General features: G+C 41.8%; 1 protein-coding gene across 1 annotated transcript; it reads right to left on the bottom strand.

Moving 5' to 3' along the window:
- Positions 1-363: 363 nt before the first annotated feature.
- On the bottom strand, positions 364-12464 carry LOC108985900 (THO complex subunit 3). The gene is made up of 11 exons (XM_018958363.2): positions 12331-12464; positions 12141-12236; positions 11910-12039; positions 10965-11056; positions 10665-10733; positions 2094-2151; positions 1707-1806; positions 1388-1474; positions 1149-1227; positions 758-890; positions 364-662 (listed from the first exon to the last, which is right to left on the bottom strand). Exons 1-11 carry the CDS (start codon positions 12391-12393, stop codon positions 628-630), a joined length of 942 nt encoding a protein of 313 aa, XP_018813908.1. The 5' UTR covers positions 12394-12464; the 3' UTR covers positions 364-627.

The following is a 12464-nucleotide window of genomic DNA, read 5'->3' on the forward strand; positions in this document are numbered from 1 at the left end:
GTAGGGGCTAGGGGGAAATCTAGAATGGGCCGTTTCACAGAGCTTGGTGGGTAACAACGTTGTCCCGTTGTGGTGGCGACAGACCTGGTGTTGTGCAGTGGTCTGGGCTCCCAAAGTTCACGGTAATTCACTTCTCCCCTTCTGTTGGTTGTATCATATAAGACCAGACTCATGATATGCAGTATAGAATTTTACATGTGGCCAGCTTTTATTAGGGGCTGTTAAAGGCCAAGGCCAGACCGACCCTAAAATTTGGCTTGTTAGGATCTCCACTCTCTGATCGTTGCCGGTCCATCAACAAGCAACAGACCGTCAAAAATCCCAGCCACAGGCGTTTCGGCGACAATTTCAAATAGGCAAAAATAATAAATCATATAATATTACTCTGCGCTACTTCTCAGAAAGCTCCACAAAGTTGCTTCTCTTTCGTTTCATCTATATAATCATCCAACCTCAGAAAAGTAAATTAACAAGTTGTGCCGCGATTACAACCATGGTTACAACTTTCAGTTATATCTAAATTTAAATAAAAGCCACTATGAGCCAAAGTCCGACAAATCCAATTGGTGTTCTTCACGCAAAATTGATTAAAAACCTGGCCCAAATGCTCTCTTGCCTTTGATATTATTAGGCGCTTTCAAAGCCAAATATTCTAAAAACACCTGCCAAGAAGAATTGAAGGGAAGTTATATATATGTATGAAACTGATGTTCATCACCAATGTATGAAATTATCGAACAGCAAGAAACTGCAATACCTTCATCAGCCTGATATTTGTTTTTGTCATCTCCAGCATATGCAAGTAAATTGTATTTAGGATTCCATTCCACGCTGTTCATGGCAGCCCGACATGGTATCTGATGCACTGTCCGTCCAGTTCGAACATTTGACTGTACCACACAGTAGCAATATCACCAATACATCTTTATCTTATCTAACTTTAAAGTGAAAGTCCAGAAACATAGAATCCATGTTTGTCCCACCACCTAATTAATACGTTCTTATCTCAAATGACTTAAGCCTGAATTGAATATTAACGGGCTGAACTGTATCTTCAGCTAAAAAGTTGAATGTGGTAGAAGGACAAGCTTTTCTCACACGCAGTTCTTAGGGAAAGAAAATATAGTTTAAGTCATACGGATACTTACTATATCAATGAACAAGTCTTCACTGGCAGAAGCAACATAATCTCCGGTGTAATTAAAGCTTATTGTGCGGACAGGCCATCTAAGAAAGGCATTGAAAGGCCAATTCCATGCACAGGGATGCAAATTTTTGTCCAAAGCATCAGTCATAGTATCCCCCACAAATGTTAAATTTGGTTAATAACTGCAAGGATCACTGAGCACTAACACATTATATGATATATCCCAAAAGGAAAACTCACTCAAGTTTTGTAAATGTTCGCACACAGAGCATCTCTGATATATCCCAAAGGCTGACTAAGGAATCAGCACTTCCAACAGCAAAGTATCTGTCACATTCAGAAAAAATAATTGGAAGTTTGAGAAACAAAATCTTTATATCCATTGTAGTATATATCTTACAATAATTTTTACAAACGTGTGACCCTTGTTAAAGGACAATATATAATTAGGTTAGCATAGAGAAAAGTGCCCACAATTTTATATTTGCATAAGTAGGTTATAAGAAGTTGTTTTAACAAGTGAAAAGCCCAAAACATATAAGAGAGTGTTGATGCCCACCTTCCTATTGGATCAATTGCAATACAATAGCAGCCAGCTGTATGAGCCATAAGGGTGTCAAGCAGTCGCAGAGATGGGTATGCTAGTACTTCAACAGTACCTAAGCAGAAGATTATATAATCAAATGTCTATTCAGGCATACAAAGATGGCACAAAGTTCATCTCCTAATCGGTAAATATTATAAAATTAATAGCACAATGGTCCAAAATACTGTAGTTTTTTTTTTTTTCAAGAGTTTCTGGCATTATTCCCTTTCCCCGTTAAGGTGAATTTCTTCTGTTTACAGGGGTACAAACCTTCTTTTGCTGTAATATACTTATATTACTTATCAAAAAGAAATTATATCACAGAAAGAAAAGTGACTGCCCTCTTAGAATCATTTGTACCATTTCCAGTGGTCAAAAAGAACATCTCCCCTGTCATGTTCCACGCAATCTCATTTACCTGGGAAAAAAAAGGAAGTGCACCATTCAAGAAGCAAATGATATATAAAACAAATTACCACAGATAAAAATTGATGACATCCCTCAGATTTAGGAAGCAGCCTCCCCCTGACAGACCTAACATATCGAGAACCTGATAACATGTAGGGGCAGGAACAAGTAACTCGGATTCAGACCCAAGCGATTGGATTCTCCTCCTTCATTCAAGCGCATAGTGGATTGTGCTACCTTAAAAACTCATACAGTGCATTGCTTACTGTAACGCCCCAATAGAAAGCCCAAATAACATGGCCTATACTCCAAAATGAATAGTCAATGATACAATTTGAGCCTCATTGGAACATTATAAAGAGCAATAACTTCTCTTTTCTAAGCAATGCGGGATCTCATACACCACCTACTCTCACTTATCAGAATGGGGTATCACAATCTCCCCCCTTATATTCCTAACGAGCCAGTTTGTCGTAAGTGGCACGGTTCAAGTCTACATTTCTGGTTGGGATAGGCTTTGATACTATTTGTAACGCCCCAATGAAAGGCCCAAAACGCATAGCCTATTCTCCAAAAGGACTAGTCAATTATACAATTAAAACCCCATTGGAACATTATAAAGAGCAAGAATTTCTCCTTCTCAAGCAATGTGAGATCTCATACACCATCTAGCCTCACTTATCATAATGGGGTATCACACTTACACAACTATATGCTGTAAAGATAAATAAAATTATGCAACAATCAATTTTTTTCCAGAATTGTTTGGAATCTTCCATGGACAGGAAGCATCGGTAGCAAACTGTTGGTAGTGATCCATTGGCCCTTAAGAATTGATCATCACCTTTATTCAATCAGCAAAAGATTGGGAAGCAGAGTTGTTTTTCTCGTTTTTTAATCTCTTATATTCTGCCAAGATAGGAGGTGGCAAGGATAGGATCTCTTGGGCAATGTCTAAGAAAAGGAAGTTTGAAGTCAAAACATTTAGACACACATTGCGACCTGAAAGCACTACTTTTTTGTGGAAGGGCATTTGGAAAAACAAAGCTCCACCATGAGTGCCGTTCTTTACAACTGCACCAGGGAAGATCCTAACTATGAATAATCTTAGAAGAATGAGAATATCAGTAATGGATTGGTTTTGTGTTTTTTTTTTTTTTTAATGATGGGAAACCACCCCACGGCAGAGCCCGTAGGAATCACCCATGGAACCTAAACCCTAGGAGAAACTGGCATAACAACCCACTGCCATGGCCTCCCACTTAAATCACAGTTTGATCCCAGGGTGAATTGAACCTGTGACATGGGGCTCATGCACACAAGTTCTCCCTTACCGCTTGGGCTACCCACGGGTGGGTAGTAATGGATTGGTTTTGTATGTACAAGAAGATCATGTAAACAATGTATCATCTCTTGTTACATTGCAAAGCAGCTAGAACTGTATGGGGTTAGTCTTTTATCTTGTAGATGTGCAATGGGGGGTACCCCAAAGGGTAGTAGAGTTACTGCCCCGAGGCGTAGTCACGAGGTAGGCCATTGAGTTGTGGAAGTTTGGGGGAAGATTCTATTATGTGTGATGTAGTGTGATAGGAAGGACCACAATGAGCAGAAATTTGACAATTGTGAGAAGACAACTGATAAGCTTGGTTACAAAATACTGAATTTTTTTTGTATGTCTAGGTTTCCACTCATGATAATTATAGCTTTCATTCTTAAGAGTCTCTCTTCATGTCTTCCTTCACCAACTGTATGGTTAGGTGCTTCTCATGTATATATGGGTTGAGTCCATTCATGCTTTTTAATAAAATTCTTATTTATCAAAGAATTTTTTTTTTTTTTATAAGTAAGAAGTTTTATTAATCCACGTAAATAGGCAATGTCCGAGTACACAGAAAGTATACAAGAAAGAGCCTAGTTACAAACTACTCACTACGAAAAGTAGCATAAAAGTCATTAAAACTCGCTCCATTCAATACTATAAATGAAGCCCAAAGCAACAATGTGTGATAGAAAAAGACCCTAAAACCATCAGGAGAGCGTTCCCTATTTTCAAAACATCGGCTATTTCTTTCAATTCATGTACACCACATTAAACATAGAGGAACCATCTTCCAAATAGCTGCAATGTGACAGTGGCCCCGAATCCCTCTCCAACATGACAATAAATCCATCACCCTCCTAGGCATAACCCATGCGATACCAAGCCTAGTGAAGAAATCATCCCATAAATCCTTGACTACTTCACAATGGAGAAGCAAGTGGTTTGCTGATTCACTGTTGTGTTTACACATGAAGCACCAATCTATTAAGTAAAGCCTGCGCTTTTTCAGCTTTATCAATAGTCAATATTTTCCCATGGGATGCCAACCAGCCAAAGAAAGCAATTTTGAGAGGAGCATTGCTCCTCCAAATGCTCTTCCAAGGGAAGGCATTGGACGGGTGAACCATCAATACCTTGTAATAAGAGTGGACTGAAAATTTCTTGTTCCCTGTACGTGTCCATAGTAGTATGTCCTCCCTTCCTGCTTGCACTTTTAGCGCATATAAAACATTGTAGAAGTCAACAATGTCGTCCACCTCCCAATCTTGTACAGCCCTAGAAAAACTCACGGACCAATGAAGAGAATCATTGGAGATGCTCATATTACCAGCCACAGAAGCATCCTTATCTGACGCAATCCTATAAAGAGAGGGGAAAACGTTTTTCAAGGCCACATTACCACACCAAATATCATGCTAAAACTTTATTCGCATGCCACTTCCCACCTCAAGTCTGAAATTACCAAGTATATCTTCCCATCCATTCCGAATGAATTTCCAAACACCCACCCCGTAGGTCCCTCTTACTGCAATAGAGCACCAATCCCCCCAAATGCTCCCGTATTTAATATCGATGGTACAACCATAGCCACTTTCCAAAAAGAGCCTTGTTGAAGGTTTTCAACTTTCTAACCCCCAATCCACCACAAGACAAAGGGGTACAGACTTTATCCCATTTAATTAAATGGAATTTTTTCTCATCTTCTAACCCTCCCCACAAGAAGTCACATTAAATCTTCTCCAGTCTATTTGTCACCCCTACAGGCAAAGGGAACAAATATAAAAAATACGTTGGAAGATTAGATGATGTGCTTTTAATAAGCGTGGTTCTAGTGCCTTTAGACAAGTAAATTATCTTCCAACCCTCCACTTTGCATTCAATTTTCTCAACAATCTCATCCCACATTGCCTTAGATTTATGAGGAGCCCCCAAAAGAAGTCTTAGGTACTTTATAGGCAAGGATGACACCTTGCAGCCCAAGATGGCAGCCACTTCACTTAAATTATTAATCAAGCCAACTGGAACTATTTCGGACTTTGATAGGTTCACTTTAAGACCGGAGACAACTTCAAAACAAAGGAGGGTTCTCAAGGAGCAAATCTGGTCGGGACCTGGGTCACAGAAAATCAACGTATCATTGGCGAAAAAGAGGTGAGCAACTGATATGCTACCATGCGAGGAACCACCCACCGAGAAGCCCGAGATGAAGCCCCTGTCCACCACCCCCTCCAACATTCTACTCAGCACATCTATCACAATAATGAATAACAAGGGGGATAAGGGGTCTCCTTGTCTCAAACCCCGAGAACTGTTGAAGAAGCCTTTAGGAGTGCCATTGATCAAAATGGAGAATCTGACAGTTGTGATACAATATTTTATCCACCGACACCATCTTTCCCCGAAGCCATGCCTGCCAAGAATATACAACAAGAAATCCCAGGTCACATGATCAAACGCTTTCTCCATATCCAATTTACACAAGATACCTGGGATGCCGTCTCTAACTCTATTCTCCAAGCATTCATTAGCAATAAGAACAGAGTCTAAATTCCTTTAACGAAAGAATTTTGTGACTTCGAGATGATCTTCCCCATAACTTCGCTTAGTCACTGAGCAAAAACTTTTGAGATGATCTTGTAGACCCTACTCACCAAACTTATGGGACGAAAATCTTGCACCTCCACCGACCTCGCCCTTTTTGGTATAAGGGCAATGAAAGAGGCGTTAAGACTTCTCTCAAATTTCATAAAAGAGTGAAATTCGAGAAAAACCTTCACGAGATCCTCCTTGAAAATGTCCCAACAAGTTTGAAAGAACACCATTGTGAAGCCATCTGGGCCCGATGCTTTGTCTTTATCCATCCCTTTAAGCACACTAAGCACCCCGTCCTCTTCAGAGGACCTCTCCAACCAAGCCGCACTTGATTGATCAACTGAATCGAAAACGAGTCCGTCTACCTTGGGCCTCCATTGATATTGGTTCGTTAACAGCTTGTCTTAAAAGTGGACAATGTGGTTCTTGATGGCAACTCTATCTGTCAAAACCCTGCCTTCCAAATGAAGGACCTCAATGGCATTGTTTCTACAATGGGAATTAGAAACTCTATGGAAAAACTTTGTGTTCTTGTCTCCTTCCTTCAACCAAATGGCCCGAGATTTTTGTCTCTAAGAGATCTCTTCCAAAATAGTGATTTTTTCCAGCTCAGCTACTACAATCATTTCCTTACCTTATCATCCGCCGAAAGAGCCCCATCTACTTCTTTATCATCAAATTGATGCAACTCCTGAAAGAAAGGAAGCCGCTGGTCATTAATGTTCCCGAAGACTTCCCAATTCCATTTTCTTAGATCGTTTTTCAAACCTTTAAACTTCCCTGTCAAAACAAAACTAGGGGTGCCCATGAGTTGATAAGAGGCCCACCACGATCTAACTTCCTCTATAAACGCGTCGACCTTCAACCACATATTCTTGAATTTAAAGTATTTTTGTCCCCGTGAAGACCCCCGCAATCTAATAAGAGGGGGAAGTGATCAGAGCAAAGCCTAGAGAGCTTTTTTTGGCAAAGGTTGGGGAAGTGGACCTCCCAGGAGAGAGAGACAATGAACCTGTCCAAGCTAGACCAAGCCCTCCCATTAGACCAAGTGAAATTTCCTCCCGCCAAAGGTAGATCTACCAAGTCCAGCTCAAATATAAGTGCTGAAAAGTCAGCCATGGTTGTACCCATGCTAGAATCCCCTGATCTTTCACTCGGAAACCGAGTGACGTTGAAATCGCCTCCAATACACCACGGGATATCCCACCAACTACACAAACCAGCGATCTCATCCCAAAGGAGTTGTCTATTGCTGTCAACATTTGGCCCGTAAACTCCTAAGAACCCCCAACCGAAACCATCTTCTACATTCGAGAAAGAGCATGCTACCAAAAAATTCGTTGACTAAATCCTCCACCAAATTAACTACTCTCTTATCCCACAACACTAAAATACCCCCTGAAGCACCCTTGGAGATAAAGTTGGTCCATCCCATGTAGGGGCAATTCCACAAGTTTCTTATTAATTGCATGTCGATAGACTTCAACTTAGTCTCCTGCAAACAAATCACATCTGCCTTCCATTCCCGTAATAAGTTCTTCACTCTAAGGTGCTTGCTTGGGTCATTCAGTCCTCGAACATTCCATGAAAGGATCTTGGGCTTCATGGAACGCCTTGGTTCACCCTATCATTGTGTCTCCCCCTGCTCGCACTTCCTTCCTTTGCATCATAGTTTATGGAGCAAACAAGCTTCTTAAGCTCCCTATCTTTTTTAGCAGCAGATTTGGCAATAAGTGGTTGTCATGCTTCTATGGCAGTGAGAAGAGCTTCAAACTGGTCCTCAAATCCTTCGCATGAAATCCCGATGCAATGACGAAGATCATCTACCTTCTGTAAAACCCAATCAGATTGTATGCCAGCCCATGAAAGCGCTAGTGGCAACGAGCATAAAGGACTAGGTATGTCTTCGGAATCCCCCAGTTCCATGTCAACTCCAAACTCCTTGCAAACTAACTGTAAATCAGACCCAAGTGAAGATTCAACATCCGAGAGAACCCCATCATTCACTGACTCATCATCCCCTTCTACCACTTTGCACAGAACCCTTAAGGGGGTCTCTAATTCACAAAACCATGGATGAAGGCCTTGGGCCCTAAAGAGAACCTCTGAGGGCTATGAGGGACCAGATTCAAGCAAAGGGTCGTCATAGCCTTCAAAACGAGGCAGCCCAGTGGAGGACGAAGCCTCCTTGCAAAAGTTTCTCACATTTGAGGGCAAGAACGACACCAGACTTCTAGCCATAGGGTCAGCGGAGGCCATCGGCCCTTTCTATGGCATCGGCGAGCTCCCAAAGGCCTGGGGATAGGCAGGGACACCCTTCTCGACCAAACTAGTTGACACCTTCAACTTCAAGGGGCTATGCTTCTCAATGAAGCCCTGTGGTTGCACCCTAGTAGTGGTCGTAGAGTCGTTGGCGACCGTTGGTGTGTTCTGTGTCGCCGGTGGGGTAGCTAGGTTGATCGCCGAAGGCGTTACGCTTTTACAGTCCAAGACCAGAATCTCACGGGCCCGAGAGGACCCCTTGGCTTTCCAGACAGAATGGATGGGCTCGACCCAGTCCATACTACCAACAGGCTCTCGGGCCCCCCTTTTAACAAACTGTGGGCTCACAGGCCCCTTCAGGCTCTGGCCTAGTCCAGATAATTCCTTTGCCAGGGTCTTCAAATTCATAGACCCTCCCTTTCCCATGTCCATTACCAAGCTTAGGCCTACATCCACTTTATTCATCAACACCGAAACTTCCTCTAATACCCCAGACAACTGTGCTCTGATAGCCCACAAAATACCTTCAACCTCCCCCAACTTCGTACGCTCGACAGAGGACACCCCACTACCCACAAGGCAACGGGAGTTACATTCAGCGTTGGTCTCCTTGCCTATCAACAACATGGCAGAGCTACCCCTTGCCAAAGAGTTTGCCGGTGACCTCAAAACAGAGGTATAAGAAACACCATTTGAGGTAGGCTTCTCTGTTTCCAGCCCATAACCAGCCACCCCACCTCGACGTAGGCCACCCTCTATAAGCACCCCCATGAAACTAGCCACCTTCTTGAGGTGGTAAGTAAAACCTTCCCCGCTGCATCCATTCACGCCTTCAGGGACAATCAGAGAGCCCCTCCTCCTGCCATTCCAAAATTCCTCCAAGTGCAGAAAACATGCTCTATTGTTACTGTGACGTTGAAGAATGAGGACCCCGTTTCCCACACTCAACTTTCTAAAAAGCCCTTCACTCCGTCGAGAGGCAAGAGCTTCTGCAACCATCATTGCCACCCATGAAGCTGGCGTCCCATTAATGAAGAGAAACAGAACCATTCTTCTGTTTGTCTCAATGATACAAAAACTTTAACCAGCCACCTTCGAGAAGATGAAGGTTGTAGACTCCACCATAAAACTCCCATCACCTTCCATCTAGGTAGCTTTGAAGACAGAAGCAGGAAAAGGAAGAAAATAAACATAAAAAAGAGAGGAAAGGGAAGGAAGAGAGAATCAACTCCGGCAAGAAGCGCTGAAGAAGGGATTACGTTCGTGCATGAGGACAGAAGAAAAGTGTATGGAGAGAAAATAGTTAAGAGATAAAGTTTTACGACTACCATACGGTAAATTCACTGTGAGGTGGCAAGGGTGCTATGGGATGAGTTTTTTGGCAACCGGACTTGCATAGGTAATTCCTAGAAGGGTGGTGGATCTTTTTGCTTGTTGGAAAGGCCTTCAGGGCAATCCCCAAATTGCTGCTATATGGAGAATGATTCATTTATGTCTCATGTGGTGTGTTCGGCTTGAAAGGAATGGCCATAGCATTGAAGATCCCTAGCACTGTTTGTATGAGCTTAGAAGTTTCCTTTTCCACACCTTATTTATGTGGGCTTCTGTTGTTATATTCAATGGAGCTAGCTTTCATGACTTCTTGTTTCATTTTCTAGCTCCAACTTGTAACAAGTGTTCTCCTCATCTATTTTCTATGTAGTTGGGTTGTGCCTATTTACTTTATTCATTGAAACTTTATCTTACTTCAAAAAATAAGGTAAATTCATGTAAGCAGGTTTGATTATGTGCCTGAGAAGTAACTATTGTTAAGACAAATATAAATATTAAAAATCTACATCTTCCCATCACTTTAAACTTTTAGGACAAGTGATGATTTCACGTGGTATCAGAGCAGAGAACCTAAGTTCAAATCCTGACTCTACACTTTACCCATTTAATTTAAATATTCCACGTGTTGGACCCCTTACTAAGGGGGAGTTTGGCACACACGTGATGGAGAGTGTTGAGACAAAAAAATTATTAAAATCTAACACTTCCCATCAATTTAAAATTTGGAGACAAGTGGTGATTTCACAACTATTGGTGTTAAAAATGACATTTATCTAGTTCAAGCAATGTGGAGGGCCATGCCAAAAAGAAATATGACCTTAACCAGAGCCAGATGGTGATGTTCATCCAAAACATATTTCAAGGTGAGATACGTGTATGTTTCTGTACACATTCCTAACTTTAATTAGATGAGGCACTGGACTAAATTGACAAACAATTAAAATTTATATAAACATCATAAACAATTGATGAAGAAAAACAAAAATTTTAACATCAAGTTTGGAACTATATATTACCTCGTAGCTGAATTTGCGCTTATGGATTGGCCTAAATTTCCGAACATCTAGTATTGTTAGTTCATCATCCTGCAGTCGATGAGAGATTAGAGTAAGAAACAGCAGCAAGTTACAATTTGTAGCATGCCAACAGTCGGCAATTACCATATCTATCCAAGTCCTGCTGAAGATACTAGAACAATAATAGAGCAATAGAAGTAATAACTCAAACAAATTTGGAGTAAAAAATATCATGTCAGAACAGTATCAACCCTGCAGATGTTTTAGCATGCATGCGGACTCCTGTACAATATTACCCACCCTATTGCCAACAGCAACGTGTGTCCCATCGGGTTTATACGTAATGTTGATGTTCTCCCCACTAAGTTCTGCCTGCTGTGAGCATTTCCCACCTGTAAAACCCAACATAGACATAAGTGTATGCATATTCTCTAATCGTTTTTATGAAAATTATAAGGGGCGGTGTGATACCCCCATATGATATGGATGAGGGTAGGTGGTATATGGGATCCCACATTACTTGGGAATGAGAAGTTCTTGCTCTTTATAAGGTTCTAATGGGGCTCTAATTGTATCATTGACTAGTCCTTTTGGAGTATAGGCCATGTGGTTTGGGTCTTCCATTGGGGCGTTACAAATGGTATCAGGGCCTATCCCAACCAGAAATGTGGGACTTGAGCCATGCCACCTATAATGGACAGGTCCGACGAGGACGTCGGGAATTTAAGGGGGGTAGATTATGATACCCCCATATGATATGGATAAGGGTAGATGGTGTATGGAATCCCACATTGCTTGGGAATGAGAAGTTCTTGCTCTTTATAAGGTTCTAATGGGGCTCCAATTGTATCATTGACTAGTCCTTTTGGAATATAGGCCATGTGGTTTGGGTCTTCCATTGGGACGTTACAGGCGGGGGGGAGGGTTCACGTAACTTAGATAGCATGTGGCACGCTCAGGCGACACTCTTGAATATGTTGTCTACCGGGGCTTTTGTCTATTCTTATGGTCAATAAAAATATAGTTTACCGATAAAAAAAAAACCTAGATAGCATGTGTAGGCATAGTGGTTTAGCGTTTGGGACAAATGGTCAAGGTACCAGAGCAAGTGCTCCCAAGTTCACTCACTTCATTCTATCTCTCATATACAGTTTCAAGGACTCGGATATAGTAGCATATTTTCGTGTTAGCTTATTAAAAAAGTTCCTATCGCTAATGAAGTGGGACGAATGGATTTTTACATACTTCGAGCATCCCACAAACGCACAGTCTTGTCACCTGACGCAGTTGCAATTAGATCAGCGTGTTTGGGGTCCCAACACAGCTGATCCACACTATCAGTGTGACCCTTCAATTCAATATCTTTAACCTTACCCTGAAACAAACACCCTCAAACAAGCGAATCATTATGGTTATCGTTATTGATAACTTCAATTAACAACAACAACAAATGTTGCTTTTAGAAGGGTAGCTTACGTGTCCGTGCGGCTCAATGTGCCAGACACGAGCGGTTTGATCCACGGAACCAGAAGCGAGCTTCGTGCCTGAGCAATTCCAAGCCACCGAATGCACCTTTCATTGGAGCCCAACAGCCATTAATTTGTTAACGAGATGAAAAATTAATCAATTACACGGGGGTGCAGAGGGAGAGAGAAGGAGAGAGAACCTTCTTCTTGTGACCTTGATACTCTCGGCTATGGATATTCTTGAAAGGTAAGGTTGCCTCCATGTCTTCCGGCTTCACACGCGAATCAGATTTTCATCGGCTCTTTTTCCTGAACTAGTACTCATTAATTGGGG

This window comes from Juglans regia, chromosome 2 (genome assembly GCF_001411555.2).
Source record: "Juglans regia cultivar Chandler chromosome 2, Walnut 2.0, whole genome shotgun sequence".
NCBI classification, from domain to species: domain Eukaryota; kingdom Viridiplantae; phylum Streptophyta; class Magnoliopsida; order Fagales; family Juglandaceae; genus Juglans; species Juglans regia.

Bases quoted from the DNA above. Each gene is read 5' to 3' on its own strand.
- LOC108985900 (XM_018958363.2), bottom strand. From the start codon at position 12,393: ATGGAGGCAACCTTACCTTTCAAGAATATCCATAGCCGAGAGTATCAA. The intron at 1,475-1,706 runs GTGGGCATCAAC...TGAATGTGACAG, and splicing joins GCAATTGATCCAATAGGAAG to ATACTTTGCTGTTGGAAGTG. The intron at 891-1,148 runs GTAAGTATCCGT...TGTGTGGTACAG, and splicing joins AAGACTTGTTCATTGATATA to TCAAATGTTCGAACTGGACG.